Source organism: Sturnus vulgaris, chromosome 12 (genome assembly GCF_052056855.1).
Source record: "Sturnus vulgaris isolate bStuVul1 chromosome 12, bStuVul1.hap1, whole genome shotgun sequence".
NCBI classification, from domain to species: Eukaryota; Metazoa; Chordata; class Aves; order Passeriformes; family Sturnidae; genus Sturnus; species Sturnus vulgaris.
This window is the reverse complement of record NC_142254.1, coordinates 12,471,732-12,497,031: the sequence shown is the minus strand read 5'-3', so window position 1 is coordinate 12,497,031 and position 25,300 is coordinate 12,471,732. Positions and strand designations below refer to the sequence as shown.

The 25,300-nt window shown below is 39.8% G+C and overlaps 1 protein-coding gene across 2 annotated transcripts in view; it reads right to left on the bottom strand.

Moving 5' to 3' along the window:
• Positions 1-23,977, bottom strand: part of NFATC3 (nuclear factor of activated T cells 3) — a 63,372-nt gene extending 39,395 nt beyond the window's left edge. For both annotated transcript variants that reach the window (XM_014880778.2, XM_014880779.2), the window contains exons 1-2: positions 23,689-23,977; positions 7,447-8,566 (exon numbers count right to left, since the gene is read on the bottom strand). In XM_014880778.2, the coding sequence (XP_014736264.1) occupies positions 7,447-8,566; positions 23,689-23,788 (1,220 nt within the window). In that variant the 5' untranslated portion in view covers positions 23,789-23,977. The remainder of the gene's footprint in view (positions 1-7,446; positions 8,567-23,688) is intronic.
• Positions 23,978-25,300: the final 1,323 nt, after the last annotated feature.

Here is a 25,300-nt window from a genome sequence, read left to right as displayed (position 1 = left end):
CAGCAAGAAAATTCAAATGTGGTTGAGGGAACAGTCTAAACTCAACCTGCCAGTCGTTAAGTTTTAACTCTGCATTATTTTCCAGCTTACTGTTTTTGCTTTCCTTTGGCAAGCACTGCATTTTGTTAACTATTGTTAAAATGAACACTGTGTGATCACCCAAAGTTTTAAAGACTACGTGTTCTATATAAGCATAAAGACTTACTGCAACAAAGACACCCGAAGGTGTGTTCAGCTTGTCCACCGACACACCCTCACACACAGTAGCAAAGTCACTCCAGGGAAGAACAAAATACAGTAATAGAAATAACATGAAAGAACTTCAAACTGATGTTTGCATACCTACCCTTTTACCTGCATAGATTTATAGACTTAAGATTCTAATAAGATGAACAGTCAGATTCAAGCCAGTAATTATCTGGTATAGTAAATTAAATTATGAACATTTAAAAGTGAACATTTATAGCATTGTTTATCAAACGAAAACATTTGCAATAGAAATAACCTTCTTTTAAAATAGTTTTAAAATAAATTTTAAAATAAATATCTTACTCTGACCAACAAGGAAAGCAAATTAGGTTTTAAAGTGATGGACAAATACAGGTTTGCATCATCTGGGAAAGCTCAGTTTCATTTCTTTCCACTTTACAGGAAGTTTGGTAAAACCCCACCACCAATCAATGCAAATATACACAAACATGAATAGTCACAGATCCATGACAGATAAATGTTTCCTTTTGGGGAGTTTAGCTAAGACATGTAAAAACATATCCACAGTTGGGAAAGAAGAAAAATGTTTGGAAAAAAAGAAAGAAATCTCTGTCTTTAGGAAGTATCTGGAAGGACTTGGGCTCAGCCTGCAGCACCACAGATCTACCTTTTACCACAGAAAGTCTGTCATTAAGAAAGGGAAAGAGGGAGAAGAACACAGCACGGCTTGCTGGCCTCCTCTGAGGAGAACAACCTCCAAGCTGCTGGTCTGCTGTTTCATGGACACCTGTGCTGTGCACTTCAGGAGAGAGCTGGCATTAAAACATAAACCTTCTCTCCTGAAGCACCTTTTTGGGAGCAATGAGAGGAAGAATGTGAATATTTCCCTTTCTTCTCGCTGAAAGGCAGAAACAAATCATCTCCAGAAGCATTCAATGCACAGCAGAGAGGCTTCTTCCCCCCCCATAAGGAGGTCTGATGACTGCTCCTCCCACAGCAACAGCATTTACTGGGTAGGAAATTATGGTGATGCCAACAGTAAAGGAGGGAAGTGTCAGGAATGCAGTATAAGCCCAGTCCTTTCAGGTACTCACCACAGGCCAAGATGTACTCCCTAAATGCTACTACTGACTACCAACTACATCTTGCCATTCACTATTATAGCTACTGAGGGAGAAGGATTCAAGTCTTCAGTCTGGAAACGAAAGAAAAACATCAGGATTAGAAGATACTAAAAAGGGGTAAAAAGAAGTGTTGCATGTGAGAATTTTTTAATACTGTTTCCGAAAATCTTTCTATCCCCCACATAACCAAATTTCTGTGTCAAAATAGTTGGTATACACTGAATAGATACAGTATCTGAGAGAACCCTGTTAATGCACCACAGGCTATACACCAACTATTGGGAAGTATTACCGAAAGTTACATGATAAATTCAGTCAAGAAAAAAGTATTTGTTGCTCATGACCACTCTCCATACAGTGTCTCAGAGACATTTACTCCTCCTGCAATTAACTAACAAATAACGTGGCACAAGTTGTACCAGACGCAAATTATCATGTGAAAAAATATTTGGCATACTAGAACAAACACGGAGACAAAATAACCAAGTCTCAAGATTCTGTCATTCTTTGAAAATAAGTAGAAAATAACACGAGAGAGCAAGGAAATGAATGCAGTGTGCACGTGCAGATGCCTAAAACGTTAAAAGATTGCAAAGCTTCCAAAACACAGATTCCCCAGTAAATGACACAGCTTTTGAGGCTGTACTGCATCAAACAGATGTTTTCTAGATGTAGCTGGTCTGACAGTTACAGCTGCTTCCCCTTTTGATGTCGGATATCCAAACTGTTGTTTCTCTCTGAACATTTTTCTTGCTGTCTCTATCTCTGAACTTCTCAGCAGAAGTGGATTCTTTAAAGGTTTTAGAATACTCTGTCATGCACCATTCTGCCCTGTAGGGGTATCAGTTTTACGGTTTTTTGCTTCCATGTCATCCTTAGACATTTTTGAGACAAATACTATACAGATATACATTGAACTGAATCAGTGATGCAGCTTTGGTTCATTTTGAAATGTAAATTTTTAAATCCTATTAATTTACCCAGCTGTCTGTATACCTTCAAGCAGAACTAAGGGGTGGGAAGCAGAATGGAACTTCCTAACCAGCACTGTCACCTTCTTAAAGTCACATGAATCCCCAAAATTGCACATTAAATAACTTTAAAAGCCCAACAGAATACAGTCTACAAACTCTCGGCATTTTGTTGTTTCTTTTTATTCTATATAGAATCTAATATCAAATGAGAAAACCAAGTCAGCCTTACGGGTGCAAGAAGTAACAAATTTGTATGTTTTGAATACTTTTTGATATGAAGCAATGCTATTTTGTACCAGATGCTGAATATGGGAAAGGTCTGAAGTTGCATTTATATTTCTGTATGAAAATGTTCCTACCTCTCTGTGGCCACTAATTCTAGTAGCAATTTTTCAAAGACACCCCCCACAGTACCTCCAGATAGTTGTGAAAGTTCTTGTTTCCTTCATTGGTCAAGATTCCCAGATCTCCCAGAGAGATACTTTTATTAAATTTTCAGCTGCAGCAGAAATATTTTTCCACTTACAGCTCCTCCCAACATTTCGAAAGGGAAAAAGACATACAATGGCTATTCCACATTTTTTCCTCTTCCCATTTTGCAGAGATGAACCCACGGTGTATTCTGTGACAAGCCAATGTTGCAAGACAGCAACCCCCTGAGAATCTCAAATCATAACTATGATCCAATATTATGGTTTTCAAGAACTTTTGTAGAGCCAAAATACTCCTGTGGCTGCTCTTCACTGCCTAGAACAAAGCCATATTCTCCCTGGTGGAAAAATCCTGAAATTAAGAAGTTTTGGGGCCATTCCAGCTGCCACAGTGGCCTATCAATAGACTTTATTAATACTACTTACATTCAAAGTACCGCAATTCTGCTCCTAGCAGAGCCACACTCACAAGTGGTGTCAGAGTACTGTGAACTGCACATAGAAATCTCTGTTCCATCATCCCAGAACAAAGCACAGAGATGAATAACAGGTACAGCACAAAGATCCTGTATTAAACACTACCTGAATTTCCCTGGATTTATTAATGGTGTGTAAACATGACAGTGATAGCCTCGCTTATTAAAAACCTAAAAGGTTCAAAGTTCCTTTGCTTGTCTCACTTAAGAGAGTCCTTATCTTCAAAGTCAGCAATTTGCAAACATTTTCATTTAAAAGTTTTGCTACTAGAATAGCTGGTGTTATTTCTATTTATCAGAATAAGGTGATAAATACTTGGCAGACTAACCTTGTCTATAGAAATCTTTCAATGTGAGTGGAGTTCTGAAGATAAAGACTGAAGGCCCAATATAGTTATGGTAAAAATAGGACATAATTCTGTTACTCTCTATTCTTTAGACTTCCAAGAGAAGGATTCAGACAAGAGAAATAGCTTTCCCAAATATTCCATTATCTACCACTTTATTTAAACTAATTTATTCCTGAACAAATTAATTACATTGTCAGCCATCCTGGTTTTCAGCAGTAAAATACTCTCAAGTTGCCAAGACATATTCACCATTGAAAAGATTTCTGAGCTGTAAATACATCTGTCAAAGCCTGTTTCTTCGTCACCACTGGAACCAAGAAAATATTTGATGTCCCATCACCTCTCAGTGTCATAGATTAAATTCATGACACAATAATCTGAAGACCAACACCAATATATGTGTAATTTTTAAATCTATGTGTAAGTTGCTATGAATTCCATGAGGGAAGTAAAACAAACTATGGTTTATTTCAAGACTTTTGACCATTGATGAATATTGCCTGGTTGAAGCAAAACAAGAGTGCCATTTATTGCCATCAAATATTGTGGGGCTAAAGAAAGAAAGAAAAAGTGAACGACTCATTAGGTTTACTACCCCACAAAGTGCCCGACTGCTTGAGACACAAATTAGATTCTCAAGATCCACTTTACCAAACCTAAAGTTTACTGTTCCACTAATCAATCATGTTAAAATTTTAAGTTTAAAGCAAAAGATAAATCATGGCAGTTCTGTTAGTTTTGCTTTTAGGCTTGGTTTCATTGCATCATCAGTGACCATTCTTCTAACAAACAGCCTCATGTTCCCTGCACCAGTGCTGGCCATGTCTGTGATGGTCCTTAACTCCATAAGACCATAACCAAGGTTATCACCAGCAAGGCTGCTGATCTTTTATGAATTGTACTTGTAAAGTGAAGTCCACATCAAAGGTATTCTACTATATCACCTTCTCATTACAGACTTCTATGTTATCTCTTGACTGTTTTTATTCTTCTTGTTCAAGTAAAAAAGTATTGTAGAACAGATTCTCTGGTTTTTTTTGCACTTTCTAGAACTGTTACAACTTAAACTCCAACAGTAAATGTGCAAGAAAGTAATAAAATGAGTGCATTTGTGGAATGTTGGGGTAAAATGCAAATGGAGAGGTTGGATGTACTATCATTGCATTAAGACCCCAAAAACAAAGGGGTTTTTAGATGGAGGGGAAGGAAAACATGAGATATAGATAAAACTATGTCTTATCCATCACCCTGTGGGGAGGCTGGGGGTGAAAGAAACAGGTATCTTAAATAGTAACAAGAGTAACCATTAATAAATAAAATTACCAAGTTCATTGCTGAATACTCTGTAAAATGACCAACTGAATCTGCCATCATACCTGGTGAATGACATCATCAACAGACACCTCCTGTACTATTCCCTCTGCAGAAGCTGCTCCCCAGTTCTTTCATTTGCAGGTAGGAATTGCAGTGGTCCTGGCCAGGCCCTTGCCTACACTTATCTTTGACAAGGGAGCAGAAATGGGACTCAGGGTATGGAATACACAGACATTTTTCACATGCCATGACTGGCAGATTATGGGTTTCTGTGAGCAAATAACAAGCTGTCATCTAACAAAACAGTTTAGGTGGCACGTGAAATATGACTAATATGTTTAAAAGCATCTTATACATTTTTAGATTTTGTTCAGCATTGCATACTTACTGAAAACAGAAGAATGAAGGAAAACATGGTCAGGGCTTGACAGATTAAGTAGATAACAGATTTACAAAACTTTAGAGAGCATTCAAAGCAGACGGTGCTACCTACACATTTCACACCACAGAACATGTGAGACAAGTTACCCTCCCCTTCTACCAGGGGTCAGTTATTGCAGGTGGGTATGCACCTCATCTGTTTGGAATCAGTATTCTTCCTTACTTCATGCACTACTTTGTGCTTGACAATACAATGAAGACATTAAAAAGTCTACTTTTACTGTATCTTGTAATTTATACTACAACTAATCCAATTGTACACACAATATGGAATAAATGCACAAATAGTGACTATATAATTCTTTATGAGAACTAATATGCTCACTTTTGGTCACCATCATCAACTATTAAGAAACAGTGGATCTTCCTGCATTTCAGTTTCATTCACAAAATTAGTTACTCTGGTTTACAAGAATGAAGATTACAAAATATTTTATGGCAGAATGGAATTTTTTACCTACTGAAGATGCACCCTGCCATAGCCCCTTGTGGAACAGCCTACAAGTGCTAAGTAATTCAACATTGCACTGAGGATACAGCTTCCAGTGCAGCCATTTCCACTAATTCAATAGTCACCTGACATTTTTGGCAGCAAAAGTACCCAGCTTAATAGATTTATGTAGTTTCCTTGTGTATAGGTGTAGTCTTCATTGTCTTCTGTCTGTTTGCCCATCTTATATTTATAGAAATTCTTCAGTTCCAGCTTCTAAATAAAGTCTGACATTTAAAAAAATATTTTTACTTTTTAATGAAAACACTATAATTTCTTTTTATTCAGTTGTACTCAGTTCTGTGCAGTACAAGAGCAAACAGGCATGAGCTGTGTTTTAAACCACTTTGTTCATCCCACAGAAGAACCACAGATCCACATCCCATGCCTGTATGTTCATGACCTCTAACCCTACAGTAGTGCTCACCTTTTATGAACAATGTTAGCCTGAAAACTAACAAAAATGACAAGTTGGGATTGCTTAGTATCCTACATAAATATAATACAATCCCAAAATACACAATTAAGTTAAAACAGTCATCATTGTTTTAGTTTGAATGAAAAGATTCTAGCAACAGATTGAACACCTATTACTGACAGATGGCAATGGAATTAAAAAAACCCCAGACTTGAGGACAGTTAACTTATCTGTTAACACAGTAGTTTCAGACCTGGTAGAACAGATTTTTCCAGTCAGCAGTTTTGTGTCTTTACTGTTACATTTTACATCCATATACAGTCAGGTGGAAGAACATTTAAGGAGAAGAAAAAAAAAAGCACTTCAATTTACTAAAATCAGTACAATTCTGTGGAGAGAAATTAAAATCTGTGGTTATGAAATCAGGCAAAAATACAACCAAATGGTTGAATAAGTATTGTTTAAATATATTTAGCTCTTAGCAAAGCCAAGCTAGGTGACAACTTCTGAACAATTTATACAAGCTCTATAACTTGAAGGATCACAGAACTGATCCATCTAAAAAGTAACAGACTGGAAAGGAGGGAGACTTTTTCCCTCAATTGAACCAGTTCCCTCTTCTGAGTCTCCACAAATCAACCTGCTAGTACATGACAGGACTGCAAAAGGAAAAGACTTATTTAATTCTATCATGGATGGTGGAAATAGCTTGGAACTACAGTCCAGACATCCATTCTTGCTGGATGATTTTCAACAGGGCATACAAATTTTTTTTCTTTATTCTATTTCTAGAATTATGAGCCCAAAGAAGCAAATAGACACAAAAGCAAATAAACTCCCCAACTCTTTTGTGAGCTCCCAGTTTTATAAAATCATGTAAGTCAGGTTTCCCTGGCTGTATTAAAATGTCAAGTGCTCAGATTAGATAGAACTGCAAAGCATGTACAAAATCCACAGACAATTCAGCTGGCTCTGTGCATATACACAAACTTTACTTAAATAACACTAATCCTATTTACAATGCATCTACTGTATTTTTAAAAGATGAAGGGTATTTGGTATCTCAACTTGTTTTTTCATAATTATAACATCTATCTGCTTTCAAAAATTTTTCTTTAAGTCGTCTTAATGCATCACTGAAATACAAAGACATTTTTATGTCTATTTAAGATGCACAGGAGGGGATAAAACAGGAAGGAGTTACTTTTAATCACTTACCGGAATATAGGAGTGTGACCAGGCTTCGGTTTGTTCCAAGTAAAGTGCGAAGGAACAGAAAGAAATTGGTCTCCAGGCAAGTCTTTTTTCAAAGTATGCTGAGATCCAGAGCAATCATCTACTGCAGTTTCAACAGATGATGGCAAGTTACCTTGCTCTTCAGGACAGATATCTATTTTTCCAGATAAAGTGGCAGTCTGATCCTCTGAGGTCTTCCTGGTTTTTAGAGGAATATCAGTCTCTGTACAACACTGAAACGGTGAAAGGCCAGAGTTAAGGCCTTGTACATTATGAATGGAAGTGTTTAGCCACGTGTCTTCTGTTACACTTCCTCTGGGAGAATGGCCAGGTGATGGAGTTGGAGAATGGTGAGGAGACAGAGAACCAGCATAGCAAATCTCAGCACTGGAGTGTCGGCGTTTCCCACAGGGGGATGTAGGTCTTGATGAGGGCCTTGATGTTGGTCTAGGGCTCAGCCAATTTTCATCTGTAATACTAGTTCTAGGAGAATGACAGGGAGACTGTCTAGGTGACAAGGCATGCCCAAATCCATAAGGCTGCTGCCACGATTCATCACTGGGACCTCTTGGAGAACCACCAGGTGATGCCAAGGGAGAGCCAAGGGTAAATCGAGCAGCTGCTTCATTTAGCTCTGAGTCTACATCATCATAAACATGGGAAATGGATTCACAAGAGGAAGCATCTGAAAACCAACTCCTGGACGAAATGCTGCTGGCAGGGCTCGGACTAAGGGATGATTCCCTATACGATGGCTCAAGAGGAAGATAGAGATGGTCCCGGGAAGGCCTTTCCATATATTCATTTTCTGTGCCATTTGTGTGTAATTCATCTTCGTTGGCCTCAATCCCCTGGTGACAGTTGGGTGAAATCGATGTGATTTGAATGCTGGGGCACTCGAAGGGTTTGGGTCCACCTAGTGGACTGTACTTGGATTCTGGTACCTCACAAGTGCCTTCATAGTTCTTGTGACTCTGAAATCTTGTAGGAGAGGAATGAGACTGCAGTCCATGGCGAGGAATACAAATTGGCTGATTGACAGAGGATGATGGCTGGTCTACATTAAAGATGTATATGGATGCACAGTCATCTGACTCAAGATCTGAAAACAAAATTTAAAAAGATAAAAAAAGAAGTAAGAGTCAGAATGCAATACTTGGATAAATGCCATAAACAAAATCCTTTGCTTCCCAGATATGGACTGTTAACAACATCCTAGACATTTCCCATTACACTAGTTACACAAAATAAAGCCAGTTCTTAATTTTATATTTTCCCCAGTCTATTTTACAACTAAATATGACTACAGTATGGTTTTCTATTATAAATCCTGTTTACAATCAGATTTCACAATTTATACACATCTTCAATCATTGAAAATATAACACAAACAGAAAAGTAGGAAGGAAGGATCTAAGCTTGAACACTCAATTCAAACTTCATCTACATTGTAACAGTATTCCACTTTTAATTAAACATTTTTAATTAAAAAATCATTAGAAGTTCATCATTTTGACATAAATAGGACTAGGGTACTTTCTGCAAGCCCAGTCCATACTTACAAGCACGAGAAGATCACGTATATAATACTGATCTACTTTGACTATAGAAAGCATCTTACAGCGACTCAAACTTGAATGAAGATTATGAACTACTAAAACCTTTCAACCAAAGGAAGCCTAACAAGGAATGTTATTAGAGATACTATGAAGAATTCTATTCCTAAGATATATTTTTTGTAGGGTAGAAAACTCTCAAGTGTCTATGCTAAAGAGCATTTCTCTATGCAGTCGCACGAAGTTTGAGCACAAGTTGTTCAGCAAAATAAGGCAAAACAAAATATTCTCAGATCTCACTAACTTATCCAAAACACAGGAAATATTCCAAAGAAAAACAAGCAATTGAGAGGGAGTACAAGTCCCGTTAAGAAAATCAGCAACTTTGTCTCACAGAACCGAAGTAGATTTTCTTGCCTCATTTCTCAATATTGAATTAACTACCAATATGAGACATTTGTCTGAAATCAAAGTAGAAAACACAACTTTTTTTCATATTTTGTATCCACTGTGATTCTACTCTTGTTTCTTTCCACTTGTAAATAGCGTCTTCACTCTTTAATTTTCCATAAATCCAGGCTAGATGACATTAATTGCATCTTTAGTATTAGCTCTTTTTAAAAAATTATTTTTATCCTGAGTACCCAGCAGACTATTAATATTTGTTTTAAAATAAATGTAGTTTCTCTCAACATCAGTTAAAATATCCAGACAGGAAGCTATGTATTTTAGACCTTTTCATGATGAAAAAATTAGTTTGTTAATGAAGTCAGTCTGTTATCAGCTTAAAATTAACTAAAACAGAAACAAACCATCAGCTTCTCAGAGACAGGGAAGCATTTTCAAATTAAGAGAAAGCATTTTGTTACCAAGGAATGGACTACATTCCTCAGACTTCATAAAAAAAACAAAAAAAGAAAAGGCTGAAGGTTCATTAACAGGGAACAATTCTATAAGAAATATATTAAAGGAGGTATACATTCCATTTAAGGAGTATGATAGTAATATCATAAACACTGTATGATTTTATATATATTATGGTTATGTATGACAGTTATCTGTATTATATATCATTAGCTACTATTATATGTGTTAAGAGCACAGAAAATCAGCACAAGTTGATTTCTAAGTATGCACACACTGAGGATCAGGATTCTCAGGAAGGACTATTGCATGTACTACACACAATTAACACAAGCTCACTATGTTGAGCACTCCCAAAACTGCATTTCCCTGTCCTTTCACTAGGGTAACAAACATTTTTTTCACTATTAATCAAAGCATAGATCAAGGGAAGAAAAAGGCAATCCTAATAAGGGCTATTATCCAGCTTATCAAAACTTAGAAATAAAACAGTTATAGCTACAGAACTTTTTAAATGTAATAACAATGTTTTAGAAAAACAGCAGTTGGAAGTCTCCAAGCCCTGTGTATAACCATTTACTGTCCCTAATGGTTTTAGGGAACAGTAGCAGCACACTGTTTGCACTAAATCTCTCACCACTGCAAAGAGCCTTATTCCTCTTGCACCAATAATCAAGAAATCTTAAAATATTTAAGACAATTTCTCTACTTTCAGTGCACAGAGATTTACAAAAAGCTGACGTTCATTCAGAATTTAATTTTCACAAGACTGAGGTGGAGAGATCAGACGAGCACGGAATTACCAAGAGCAGCTGGGAAGAACAGGGGAAGAGATGGAGCAGACAAGAGACAGAACTTTCCTGACTCAGGCTTCTTTGGTTCTCTCCTGAGTTTGGCACTGTGATGTCCTGTTACCCCTCCCCAGCTGCACACACAAAAAACAGGAAGCTAGAAACCTAATGAATATCCAATCCCAAAAGCATGCTTAACAGTGTGAACACAACACAGTTTGAAGTCTAAATCACCCAAATAATTTTCAGACACAACTGATAAACATGTAGATTTCTTTCAGTTTGCACACACAACTCCCCCTTACAGTTCATGTGTTAAAATAACTTGTTAGCTGCTCACAAAAAAGGACAACACTAAGACCTTCACAAATCGTGTCATTAATTCTACCAGGTTATTTACCAAGAATTATTTTTGTCCTAATAAAGACTGCAGAGAATCTAGTCTAGAAAAGCCCTCCAACCTATCTTAAGGAATTAGTAAACATACAAACAAATACAACTTGGGGGAAAAAAAGAATGAAAAAAACTTAGGTGATAACCTTTAAAAGAGAAAGCAGTGAAAATAGCACAAACAAATCCAACACAGGGCTTCAAGAAGCAGAGGGTAAACAAACAAAGGGAAGTCTCACAATAAATAAGTGTAAGGAAAAAAGAGTTATGGAGAAACCCAAGAGAAAAAAAATGGTGTTATGGAAATCTGGTTACTTAGTAGAACTGTTATATTCAAACAATCCTATTGGGGGAGGAAAGACAATAAAGAAGTTGGCCAAGCCAGGAGACCTCCACTGACCATAAAATACACGAAAGCACTCAAGACACAGAAACTAGGGCAGACTATGAAGGTAGAGCACAAAAACTGCCACAAGCACATGAGGGCAAGAAGCTAGACAAGACAGACAGCAAAATACACAGACCAAGAGAAATAGTGCCATTCACATCAAAAACCCTTCATGCCACTGAAAAGGCAGGTGTGCTAAATGCTTTTGCTTTAGTAAGGACAACAGTTAATAAACTGTTAATAAATATAACAGCAATACAGAGTAAAGAAAAGTGGACTAAATAAAAGGTTAAATATTACTGAAGAATTATGGGCCGATAAGTTCAACTTCAGTTTTAGAAGTAGTATTAATAGTTTATTTGTTCCAGAAAGCATTTTAAAGGAGACAAAGAAACAGAACAAGTCACTGTTTCCTAAGAACAAACCACGTCAAACGAATTTTCTTTTACAATCAAAGGAGATCTTCTGGACAAATGGCATAGAAAGAAACGTAGCTTTGTCTTTACTTACTAAGATTTTTAACACTGCCAAGCACCGAGAAGCCATGAGCCTTCAGAAATTTACTGAAGCCTTCTTCCCCACCCTGCTGAGATCAGGTTCACTACTGAGGGATCACAAAAATGAGCAGATGCTCTATATTCACAGTGTATCAGCTAAATAAAGCTGCAGACTTTCACTGCAATCTTACATCAGGCGTCTGTGTCATCCACTGTCAATGAGAACCAGAAGGTTGCTCATTTTAAATGTACATTTGCTACTGTCTGGAAACAGCCTCGTGTACAGAAGCTCCTGTTCAGTATTAAAACAATGCTGGCTCATCCCTTACTAAGCTGCTAACCACACTTCAACATAAGCTGTCTAACTGGGGAATATAATTAAATAATATCCAGAACAACTGCTCCTAAAGTACATTTTGCTTGCTACTTGCTGTATACATCAGAATGCACATTTAGGAGTAGCAATGCTTGCCCACCAGTTGTTCACTCCCCAGTGATGTACTGGCACATGCACATGTGCAGCTGTGCACTCAGCCAGATTTCTCTAGAGAAGGAAGGTCAATTACTATCAAATGTCTGAACACAAGCCTTGTGCCAGAATTACCCAAGCTGTTTTATTATTCTAAGTTTACAAGCCCATAAACAAACATTTTTAGACAATAGGAGTTGTTATAAGGTAAGAAGAAAGTGCAACATGACCTAGGTCTTATAAAACTACTACTGTGAAAACAGGATCAGTAATCAAGTCCTTTAAATAGCATGAGGAAAGACCTGAACATTGACACAGACATCATGTGTGTTCTCAGGCAAGTCTGTCTCACTTACAGGCTTTAAAAAGAATGACCAACTCTTCTGTTTTCCATTTCTGTTATGACAGTTACCATTATCTCTTTCTGAATACAATGGTTACAAAAATATTTGTAAAACAGGATAAAAAGCATATGTGGCTGTTTTTATATTTCATTATTCTTCAGATTTGCACAAGTTTATATATTTCTTTGGATTAAAGACAAGTTTTAATCTTCACAGGGAACACAAAATAGCCAATAATCACAAGTTTTTCTTTTGAGCACTTCAAAACACGATTGATCAGAGTTCTTCTTGGTACACTATTGCACTAAAGCTTTATAATTGGATATTTAACTCCAGTTTTCCATTACAAGCTATCGGTTCTCCAGAAACACTTCCTACAGGCTTAAACAACAACTTAAAAAACCCCACAACCCCAAACTGAAACATAGCAATGTATTCGTTTATAAGGAGTACAACTGACTAGCAAACCAAATATGGTACTGAAAAGGAATAAATTGTGAAAAAAAATTAAGGTAGCAGGGTGGAGTAGGGGGAAACATCCTTCTAGACCAAAGTTAGCAATGTGTGGGGCAGTACTGCAAGTTTAAGTTTTCAGAAAAAGGATGATTTTACAACACTCATTTTTAAGAAGCAGTTCACTCTCTTCGATGGTTTTGTGCTGTTTCATGGTCATATCAGATTATGCAAAAAAGGATAAAAATAGGTTTTTACTTTTGTCAATCATGTATGCCAGAGGCTGTTTTGTCATGCCCATGACAATTTCACTCATTTTCTTTTGCTAAGCAAGAATACTGGAAATGTAGAAGAAAAATAATCTTCTCAACAATGGGAGCTCATCAATGAGTCTTTTCCAAATTGTAGTATGGAAAGGAACTCATTATACTTGGTAGAAATATGGAAGAATAAAGAAGCTGCACTAGTTTAAGCAGTTTAAGCAGGAGAATAATCCAGCATATCAAATGTTTACAACTGACGCTGACTAAAATAAGAACATACTGGCTCTTGGGGTGTAACTACACTAAGGTTTTTTCAGCAGCAACCACCCTCCCACACACCTTCACACACAAAGGGGGAGGGGAAATGAGAAGAGAGGTTCTTTTAACACAGATGATTTTGGCAATCATATTTACAGTGCACTAACACCTGTATATACACAACTGACAGAATGGCAAGCTTTAGGACATGGGGGGAAACAAGCAACCAGTACAAGAACTGCAGGTGTTCACTGGTGCTCGCTATCAAATAAAAACGTAACATGCAACTAAATAAACTCTTAGGCCACAGCCTGAGACACATTTAAACCAGAACTGTTGTCTTAGTGTGCATCCAGCTTCACACTGAAGTAATTACATTAAATTTCAAATAGGGAAAGAACAGCTTTGAGACAGATTGATAAAATGGTATGTACAAGGCAGGTAAAGAATTCAACTTGTAACTGTAAGATTCAACAAGAATTAGTCATTTTAAGTTCAGTTAGAAAACAGAAAATAACAACCGGAAGTGCTAAACAGTGTTTCTACCTGTGCCTTCTCCAGCTCTCCTGCTATTTCTGATTGATATGAAGCATGTCTTTAAATGGTAACTTTATAAAGCCTTTGGTTCAGTATTTAAGGATGATTCATTTAAAAAATGGTTTAAAAAAAGTCTGCTTCTTGCTTTAAAAGCCTCCAAGCTTTCTGGGCTCCTCTTTGGTTCCATTTTTTCATCTGTGGCTGTATCATTCAAGAAGACATGATATTTCACTGCCTAATAACCTTGTAGACAAAACAGAAGCTGCTGCACTGCAGTTTGACGAAGCTTCATTTGTCATTCACTGTCAGTTCAAAAGCCATCTTAACATGACCCAGTAGTTCAGAGATCCTAGTGTACAGCCTTTTGGAAACAGCACAGTACATGGGCACAGCAGGCACTGTCACACGAATATGAGCAGCCTTTGGACACTGCTGTTCTGAAGATGAACTATCTTATTCTATACAATCAGGGGTTAGAGTCTGCAAAAGGACTGCAGCCCTGCAACCCCAGAGCATTTCAGATGTGTAGATGTGGGATCTGAGAAGCCTGACCACTCCAATCTGGTGTGCTGTGCCTGACTCACCGAAAGTAGACTGAGTATAAAGGTAAGATTAGGCAAATACCGAGTGAAGGGAACAAGGGAATTAATCATGTGCTGTAATTGCCACATGTAATTGGCCTAGATTCTTGGTATCGTGGGCCAATCTACCACGCACAACTCTTCCTTTGTGGGGGCAAAACCAACAGACTCCATAAAAAGGCTCTCCAGTTATTCAAACAGCATGAACTGAAATCCTCACCTAATTCACACAACTTCTACACGGATGCCTTTACCACCAACTTCTGACACGACCTCGCTCACAGCAACCTGCTGCTCTATACAGACACTGCCGGTTCACTGCTCCAGCCCCAAAGCAAGCACTGAGCAGAAGGCAAATTTCCAAGATCAGAAGCTGTTAAGTAGGGCCATATCAAAGAAAACAGATACAAGTGTGCAAGAAAATGTGTATTTTAGCTACAGGAGAGTGACACAGACCAGAGTCTTTGTGAAACCTGGCAGAAAAGGAGAGCAGTAAGCCAAGGCAAGATGTCCAAGTGGGGAGCAATTATACACTGGGGGGGAGACTGAAATGGAGGCATCTCCTTTCTGATTATCAAACAGAGCATGGCACAGAGATTGAGAACTGGTATTGATAATATCTGAACAAACTCGTTTGGGAACTCTTCACACCTCGGCCAAATTACACTGTACTTCTGCAGCTGGCCTGCATGACAGAGGGCAAACCATTCCACAGCAGGCAGTCCTACTTCAAACCATTAATTCTTACAGCTTTTCACCAATATTTTATAATGCAGCTTAAATATGGACTTCAGGCACATTAAACTCAAAGGCTGTGAACATCAAAGAACTATAATGAGCCACACTGACAATCTGAAACTGCCTTGTTTTCCCATCTGCTCACATGAATGCAGAATCAGAAACACCTTGAATTCACTTTGCTAGCTTGATACAATAGAAGGCAGAAACACAAATCAGCCAAATAAAAAAGAGGAGGCTCAAACTGAGCACAAATACAATTTTTTTTCAGCAATATTCAGAATGACACCCCAAAATACAGAGATGGTAATATTAGGATGCCTCATGACTGTGCCACGTGTAACTTTGCATCTCTTCTAGAGTCCTAAATAGCTTGTGTTTATTCCAGCAGGAGTGGAGGTGTCACCACATACATACACATCAGCCTAACTAACCTCCTGCCCCCAACACAAAAAGTTTGGCAATTTGAAGGACAGCAGCATTGCTCTCAAAAGACCAAACTTTACAAATTGCACTGATGAAATATATAGACTTACATAATTTAAAGAAGCTATGCAAAATACAAAATGTTGAGAGATTTTCTTAGCATTTCCTTATGGTCTTGTTGTTTGAGTACAGTTATCCCAAATTACTGAAATCTCATCTTCACGTCCTTGACTTAGGGAACGACTTCTAGAAAGCATCTAAAGATACACGAGTAGCTACACATCACTGCAGATATTATTATAGGCCATTATGCAGCCATCAAAGCAATGAATCATTGTCACTAACAGTTAATAAATGCAACATTACTGAATTAGCAGTTTGTCATTCTGTTACACTTTCATTTTGGCTATGAAGATACAGAGGGCTACTCTGTAAAACAGCTTTAGTTAAAACATGACAGTTTCTGCCCTGGCCCAACTATAATCAGTCACGATTTCATTCCCTCTCTAGCACAGAGCAAATACTGCTTCTCTGAAAGTACGTGTAAGTCATCCTTCCATTTTTACAAAACCATTAAAAAAATTAAAATATGGGATTAAAAAGCCATTTCTCACAGCATTTGTTTCCAAAAAAGCAACATTAGCAGCCACTCAATCAAGAATAATCTATTTAACCCTCTCCACCAACCTGCTAAGAAAATCCCAAAAAATACCAGAAATATTCAACTCCATTCAAGAATGTTTTCTATATTAAAAATATTTCTCATTTTTACAAGTGATGTCTAATCTTCAAAGCGCAGCCCGAGATGCCATTTTCAAGCATGTAATTCCTATTAATTGAAATAATATATTACATTTCCAGTACTAATAAATTAGCTGTAAGTACTTGCTCATGTTTTTACCTATAAACATCCTTCATGCAAGCTCAAATGATGGTTTTGTTTCTGCATTTAAAAAACCCATCAAAATCACCACGTAACACCAAATCAAACCACAGAGAGTTCTATTTTCATGACTTTACTGCTGAAAGATCATGGGTTTGCAGTCAGATCCTCAGAAAGTTCATTCTTCTCTCCTTCCACCAGACCTGCAGTGCTTCAGAATCAAATTTATCTTCCTTGAATGACTTTGAACAGTTCTACGACTTTTTAATGTTCCCTTTTGCCAGTACTTCACAAGAACACTCACAGATGGGTGTCCTAAAGGTAGAAGAGAATGCTGGCTTCTTCATAAGCTTGCTCCTGCCTTGCAGTTTGACTTAGCCTTACTGATCATTTCACTCATCTTAAATTCCTCTGTCATTTGAACCCACATGGCATGCCTGGACAAATGCAAGGACTTGGATGTTGTTTTACTGGCTGGGCTCACTGCCAAGTCTGCTCCACGTACTTCCCTGGCCCACTAGGGCAGCTTGAGGCAACAACTCCCGTATTTACGTTATTGCTGTGAACAGCCAAACTGCTGCTTACTATTGACCCAGGCCCCATCTACTCACATTTATTCTCTCACTCACAGCAACATTACTGAGCTGGCTACACTTCAGGTGGCATCTGACAAACTGCTTCCAGTTGGACAACACAGACCAAAGGAATGGGACTGTCATGTTTTAAGCAGAGGGCTACTTCTTACTTTGATAAAGAGCAAGTTTATTTCTAATTTTGAGAAATATGTAAGACAAAAGCACTAGCCCAAATGCTTTTGTACCCTCACCATCTCCCACATCCCAAATCTCAGGATTTGTTTTCATTTACACTCTGTCCACAATTCAGTTGGGAGGAAAGGGGACAGAGTGATGTGCAACTATGAATTAATGAACAAAGTAAGTGACATTTTGTCAAACTGGGGGCCTTTTTCAAATCTCTGCAATACATAGTGACTCACTACCTAGTGACTCCCTATGCATTTTGTAATGATCAAAGAAACATATTGCCAAACCAGAAAAAGTATTAAATTAAATTAGCTGCAACTACAACTGCTTTTCAACACCACACAAAAGATTTTGGCATTTTTTTCTGAACAGTCTCATCCTGGTCAAGCTTCATTCAAATAGGCAAGATTTCATTTATCCAGAACACTGTGAAAAATCAAAACATACTCAAACATGTCAGCTTGCCAGGATTACCATCTTAATCTCTTAATTGCCAGGCAATTCTTGACTCCACTGATACCACTTTAGTACTCATTCTCCTTTAGTTCTTCCTCAGTATTTCTCTAAGCTATCTTGAAGTCACAAGACCCTCTGTTTTTGGTCAGATGCAGCTGTTTGGTTTTCCCTCCTCCCCCCTATCAGCAGATTATATAACCACAGCCTATATGACTGATTTGCATTGTGTCCCTGTGTGTCAATCTTTTACATGCAGATACCAGCATCCACTAGCTTGTAAAATAAAGTGATAGCAGCTCAATTTCCTGCAAGTGGTGGTTTATCACAGTATATTTAATACTCAGTTATCTAACAAATAAACAAATATTTCTGTTAGAAAGCGTCATTTATATATAAGAGAGGAAAAAAAATAAATGGATTCAAGTAACTTTTCTATTCATTCCTTTGTTAAAGTTGCACCAGCTGATCCTATTCTTAACCCACACGAGCACTCTTTTGTATAGCAAATGTTAACAGACCAGCAGACAGCTGTATTTATATGGATGGCTCATATTATACATATTAACCACAGTTACCATCTTGTGCAAAGACTTTCTCTCCTACCCATTTATATACACAACCAAATCTAAACAGAATCAAAATATTTTTAAAAATAATAAAACTTCAAGTGAACCATACAGTTGTGCAAGGTAGCCTGGTAAAAAGACTTCAAAAGATGTCTCACAAGCTCCTCTTACTCAGCTAAGGAAAGCAAACTTTGCAACAGTTCTGGACCAACTCTTTTGAACACAAAAACAAACTTCACCAAGAGCACTCCTCAATCAACTCACACCTCAAGTTCACAGCTACTGCCAGCATCCAGCCCTTATTTTCCACTCAACCTAATTATAAGACTAGTCTCTCTTTTCTATCACAACTTGACTTTCTTAAGATTATTTACCTTAATCATGACCTTGAGGAAAAGAACAAAAAGTTCAACCACGCTACAAAGTCTTGTCAACAGCTTCGGCTGTCTTCTACTGAACCAACAATCCCTGACAGCAATACCAGCCATGAACACACATTTGGGAAGGGTAAAAGGATCCTTTACATATTAATGATGAAAGCAAAGCTACAAAGACCAGCATTGCGGTGGTGTTTCAGTACAAATCAGTTGTTTTAAGACTTCCACGACATACCTAAGTGAAATAACACACACATAGTGCCAGTTTTCACTACAAGAGAACTCTGCCTAGCTGAGGGAAAATCCAGCACCCATCATCACTTCGGAGCACTTGGTATGTGGGGAGGAGACAACTGCAGAGCAGCCCAAGCAGCTCGTGGAAGCCTCACAGAGAAAGGTCTGACACAAAAACCTTCAAAAGAAAAGATCAGGTATTACTCTGCCAGTCACTATAGCAAAATGTGTACTTCAGTCATGGTATCCAGTAACCTAGCAGCTCTAAGCTAAAGGGAAAAAAATCTCAGAGGAGAACAGGAGCAGAAGTTTGCAAATCAATGAAAGAGCCGAATCCAGACATAGTGTCCTAGGCTGTAGCTCACAAAGATGTTTTGAACTATCACTAAATTCATCACAGAACTGGGATTTTTTTTATACTTTCCAGAAGAAAAATAAGAGATATTGTAAGATTAATTTGTAACAGGAATACTAAACAGTATTACCTCACCAAATGTTAAGTCACAGGAAATATGAAGAGCTTGTTTCATGGTTTCCAAGAAAATAAAATAAATACTATGAACCTGAAGTCCAAGGAGGGTAGTCTGATCAGTTCTTTTAAAACCCTCATATTGTGGGAAAGCAAATAAACAAAATTAACCAGGGAAGATTACTTACAAGGAAATATTAATTTCTCCTTCTCTACTTCAAAACCCAAGAACAAAAGGTGGAAGTTGGGGTGAAACTCACATATTACTGTTGCACTGGGTAACAAAACATTAGCCCCTCTTTAGCTCTTAGAATACTTAATCAGAAATAACAGGATCATTTCAGACAGGATGCTGAGTAGCAGCATCAATAACTCATCTGTAATTCATCTTCTGAAAAAAAACACTCTAATTTTAAGTTAGTCCTGATTTCACATACCAGTAAGAAATAGTTTTGCATGACACAGAGATCCCAAGATCCCGAATTCCCAGTTTAGTACAATATACTCCAAGTACAGTTTTTACCTTGTAAAAAATGATCCTTTAAAAGAGAAGATGAATCCCCAAATTAAAACTTCAGAAAATATCACAGGAACTCGTATTTGCTTCTGTTTTAAGAAGTCTGGCATTTAAAAAGCATAACGTGTCCTCAGCAGTGTGGAAAACTCAATGCAGTTTAATTGCTTAATAAATTCTAGACAAATTTCCCAAAATTATACTGAATAGTATTGCAAAATTGGTGGTGGTGAAGGGAATCGGGGCATCATTACAAAAGCATTCAAGCTAATTCAATTACTCAAGTGTCACATATTACATGCCAGAGGTCTCTTCATCAAGAAGACCAAACCAGGTGGCACATCAAACACTGTCACTGGCAGTTGCATGCCAGTCTCTTTTAGCAGACTGTGGAGGACCTGAACACACTGTAATGCACATGCTGACTTAGACATTTCAAATGCAGCTGATAAACGTGGCATGATGCAATCGGATGCTACTGCAGCTACCCAAAATTTTGCAACAAAGAGCACACTAAAGAGATTTGGTTCACTTCAGAGTGATCTACAGCATTACCTTTGGGCACTGGAGGCTTGAATTGCTTGGCCATAAAAAGATGAAGCTCATTAGTACCTAGAACTGTACCAAATACTTTTAGTGCCTAACACTACAAAACCAAAGTGACAATTGCTTTGTTCTTTGGGAAAAGGACACTGAACAATCAGAGAAACAGAAGGCAAGAGTTTACAGAAGGTGTTCAATACCTAACATCCACTTGAAAGCAGCTGAAGCGCTTTTGAGAATCTTTAATTTAGCCATTACCTGAGGAAGTTTTTACCTCCACTCAAAAACGACCAGAAATGGGCTACCCCTTTAATTTCAATCCAAGGATGCTGCAAAGATTGTAATATTACACCAGGGATTTCAAGCATCTTCACACCATCTTTCATGCATTCTCCTCTGCAGCAAGAATTACAACTTTCAGATCAAGCAAATAAGCACTAATGCAGAACAGAGGTCTCAAGTCCTGCCACTTAGCACAAAATTATGAATGTTAGTCCTGCAATCACTGAAATTGCTCTATGTAATAACTAAAGATCCCAGCTGATTTAATTTCTCTTACTGTTCGTTTAATATCATAAAAAAGGTAATCTACTGCCTGGCACTAGCACTTTCTTAGTAGTTCAGATATCAAAAGTATTTAAAAGAAATGAAAGAAAAACTCACTTTTCCTTGCTTTTGATTACAAATACAGTTAAATACAGACATGTAACTGTATATACTTATATGTCTACATCTATAAAAGAATAAAATCCTCACAACGCTAGAGTAGTCTCAGTATAAAAGACACAATTAACATACATTTCCATGCTACTTGCACAATAACTTAGTATCAGACACTTCTTTCATCAGACACTTTCATCTCAAACTTCTAGAGACAAAGCATGAAGGATCGGAATGTGTTTTAAGGTGTTCTCCGTGATCATGGAAAACATCATAATTTTAGTATTATTTATTTCAAATTAAGCAACTTTCCCTGTGACCTGCATGTTTTATTATTAGCATACATTTGAAAAAAAAATACCTTTATGCTTAGTTTGCAGCACAATGGACACCACCATTGAAGGAAGTGATACGGGATTATGAAACAGATGCTTCAAGGAGCTCTAAGAACTTTTTTTTTATTCATCTAATGAATTTAGAAGAGAGGCAAAGGAAAAATAGATTTCCAATATGGGACCTCTCATATGAATTCTAGTTCTTCATATGTGCAAAATACATGGGCAGAATTAACAGATGAGCTCTGGCAATACTTTAACAGAATACATGAAGGCAGAGTCCTAGTCTAACCCTTTTCCCCTGAAGGCCACATCTGTGCACAGCAGGCGAGATCATCTCCAGAATTCTACAAAATAGCAAAATTATTGAGTTTCAGATGGAGGATTTCTTACTGAGAGCTACAGCAAACAAACTAGTTCATGGTCCAAATACCACATTTTAAAATTTGACAAAAGAATAGTTTTGACTTATCAAGCATGGAAAATTCTCTGTATTCAGACTAACATCTGAAACTGCTTCTAACAGAATGCTACCCAAATACAAATATCATAACAGTGAGTTGATACCACACTGGTATTTCCAGTTTGCTGAAAAACTTGTTCTCTCATTCTCATCTATCATCGACAAAGGAACATAGTTTAGACAGCCAGTTTTATGTCAAAATAACAGAAATGGGGGTGTCAAAATTATTTTTGTTATTTGCTCACATGTTTTCCATTGTTTTCAGACGGTACTGTAATGCATTTATCTCTTGCAGAATTCAGGTCCCCTTCACAAAACATACCATCTGCTATTGCACTGAGATGGAAAACAAGAAAGTCTTCCCTTATCTGAATGAATGTGAAAGTTAAATCTGAGCATCGAAAAAGTTATGGATTTTCTAAGAAGTTAATCCTGAGTGCTTGCACACAGACTGTATCAAACAAATTTTTTTCTAATTAACTTAGGCAGACAACCGAGTCAGAGAACTAAACAACATGGCTGCATCATTTAGCCTGGATACAGTCGTGTTTCAGAGCTATCTTATCATCTAACACTAAGACATAAGACAGCCCATTACCAATTAAAACTTATTTCAAGTAGGTTAGAAAAGAAAGCACGCAGCCATCAAACTCTGGTACAGCTAAACAAGGCACAGCTGGTCCTTATTGATTCTTCACACCACAATTCACAGTGAGCACTTTGTTTTCTGCAGTTTCAAGAAATACGGGCATTTTAAAACAGGATTTTCAAAACAGGAATTTTATAAAACAAAGTAAAATGGAAGCACTCTGGGATATATGCGTACATCTGTACACACGGACCCCAAGAGCCACCACATCTCGACACGCGATGTTCGCCCATCCACACGTACACAAAGTCTGCAGAACACACTGGAGTAACTGGGATGTTCTATGTACGGGGAACACTTCGGTTCAAACTTTTCATCGCAAGTGCCCGAACACCGCTCTGGTCCGGCCCCGTTAACACTTTGCTGCTCTCTGCTCTGTCTCTCACCGGCCCCATCGCGCTCCCCGGGCTCGGGGGGCGTGGGGCCACCAGATCCAACCCGGGGCCTTTTCCCCGCCGGAGCCACCGCGCCCGGGGCGGCTCCTCCCGCACGAGGCGAGCTCTTGCGTTTCTTTTCCCAAAGAAAGTTGTTACGGCGAGGAGAGGCCCGGCCGATCGCCCCTGAGCCCCCGCGTCCCGCGGGAGGAACGGGAGCGGCGCCGGGAAGCGGCCGCGGCCTGAGGGACGGACGGACGGCGCCGCTCCCCCCGAGCTGCCGCCTCCCGCAGCGGCGGGGCCGGCGCAGCCCCCGCTGCCCTCCCCGCCTCGTTCGGAGAAAAACAGGAACCCGACCGACCCTCCCGGCCCCGGGGCGCACCTGCGGGCCCCAGCGGCGGCCCGGGGCCGGGCTGCCCGTCCTCGCCGAAGATCAGCCTGAAGTCGAACTCGTCGGTGGCGCCGCAGTTTGCCGTAGTCATGGGTTTGGCCGGCGAGGCGCAACGAGACCCCGTCGCCCCTCAGGGCCGCGCCGGGTCCGGCCGGGCTGCGCTCGCCCCTCAGGGCCGCCGCATAACACCGGGCGGCGGAGGGGCCGGAGGGGGGGCGGCGGCGCGAGCGGCGGCTGCGGCCCCAGCGCAAGCTCCGGTGCCCGGGCGCTTCTGTCACTCGGGGGGGGCGGGCGCCTACTCCGGGCTGAGCCTGGACCCGCCCCCGCGCCGCGCCCCGGGCAGCGCCCCCCGCCCCGGCCCGCCCCGCCGGGCCCTCCCACCGTCCGTCCGTCCGTCCCTCCCGCGGTGACGTCACGGCACCGACAGCGCCCCGTCACCTCCGACCGCGCCACCGAGGAACTGAGAGAGACACCGCCTCGCCCCGGGCCGCGGGGCCTGCCGGGAGTTGTAGTCGGCGGTCGGCGTCCAATCAGACGCAGCCAGCGGCTCGCGGGGGGCGGGGCCGCTCGCGGGGCGCGGTGCCACGTGTCGGCCCCGCCGCCGCCGAGCAGCGCCCGCCCCGCTCCGTGCGGAGCCCGAGCCCGAGCCCGAGCCCAGTCCGAGCCCGAGCCCCAGCCCGAGCCCGAGCCCAGCCCGAGCCCAGCCCGCTCCGGGAGCCCTCCTGCGAAGCGCAGACGGCCCCGCGCCAGAGCAAAGGGGCAGAATTCCCTTTTGGCGTGCGCAGCGTTACTTTCTAAAACACCGCATGTAAATAGATGGTGCTCTTGGCACCAACTAATGACTCGAATAATTAGGTAGGATGGCGTAAGCTCAGGAATGTCGCTTGGGTAACAAATGCTGGCTCCAAGACTCAAAGCTGTTAGCTCCTTGCCTTCCGGCTCAGTGGGAACAGTGGCAATCAAGCAAATAGAACCACAGAATATTGAGCTGGAAGGATCCCCCAGCTCCTGGGCCTGCACGGGACACCCCCAATCCCACCATGTGCCTGAGAACCTGCCCAAGCACTCCTTGAGCTCTGGCAGGTTTGGTGCTGTGAGCGCTTCCTTCGGGAGCCTGTTGCAGTGCCCAGCCACCCTGGCTTGCACTGTGACACTTCCTCATGCGCTTCACTTTCTGGTCACCACAGCTGCTGCACCGAGGTTCTGGAACTCTGGGGAATTCTCCTCCGAAACCAATTCCATAAAGAATTTTAAAGCATGGAATAGTGTCTTCCCAGTCTTGCATTTTGTGAGATCTGCATCTAGAAGTTTTTAACTATAAGGAAACTAATTAAAATATTCCTTAGCAATGTGTGTCATCAATGAAGGGAGCCCAGTAGTCAGCAGGAACTTCAGGATGCTCTGCCTGCATGATAATATACCATAATCTATAGTTTTGCCTTGCACTAAGGTGGAAAGACAAAAAGAAGGGCAAAATAAAATATAGAATTTAAGTTGTTCTTACAGCATGAGCTGTTCCCTGCAGGAGATGGCAGCATAGAAACTGTAACTGTCCTGATGTGTCTGGAATTTGCACTCTAAAAAATCATAGAGCAACTTGAGG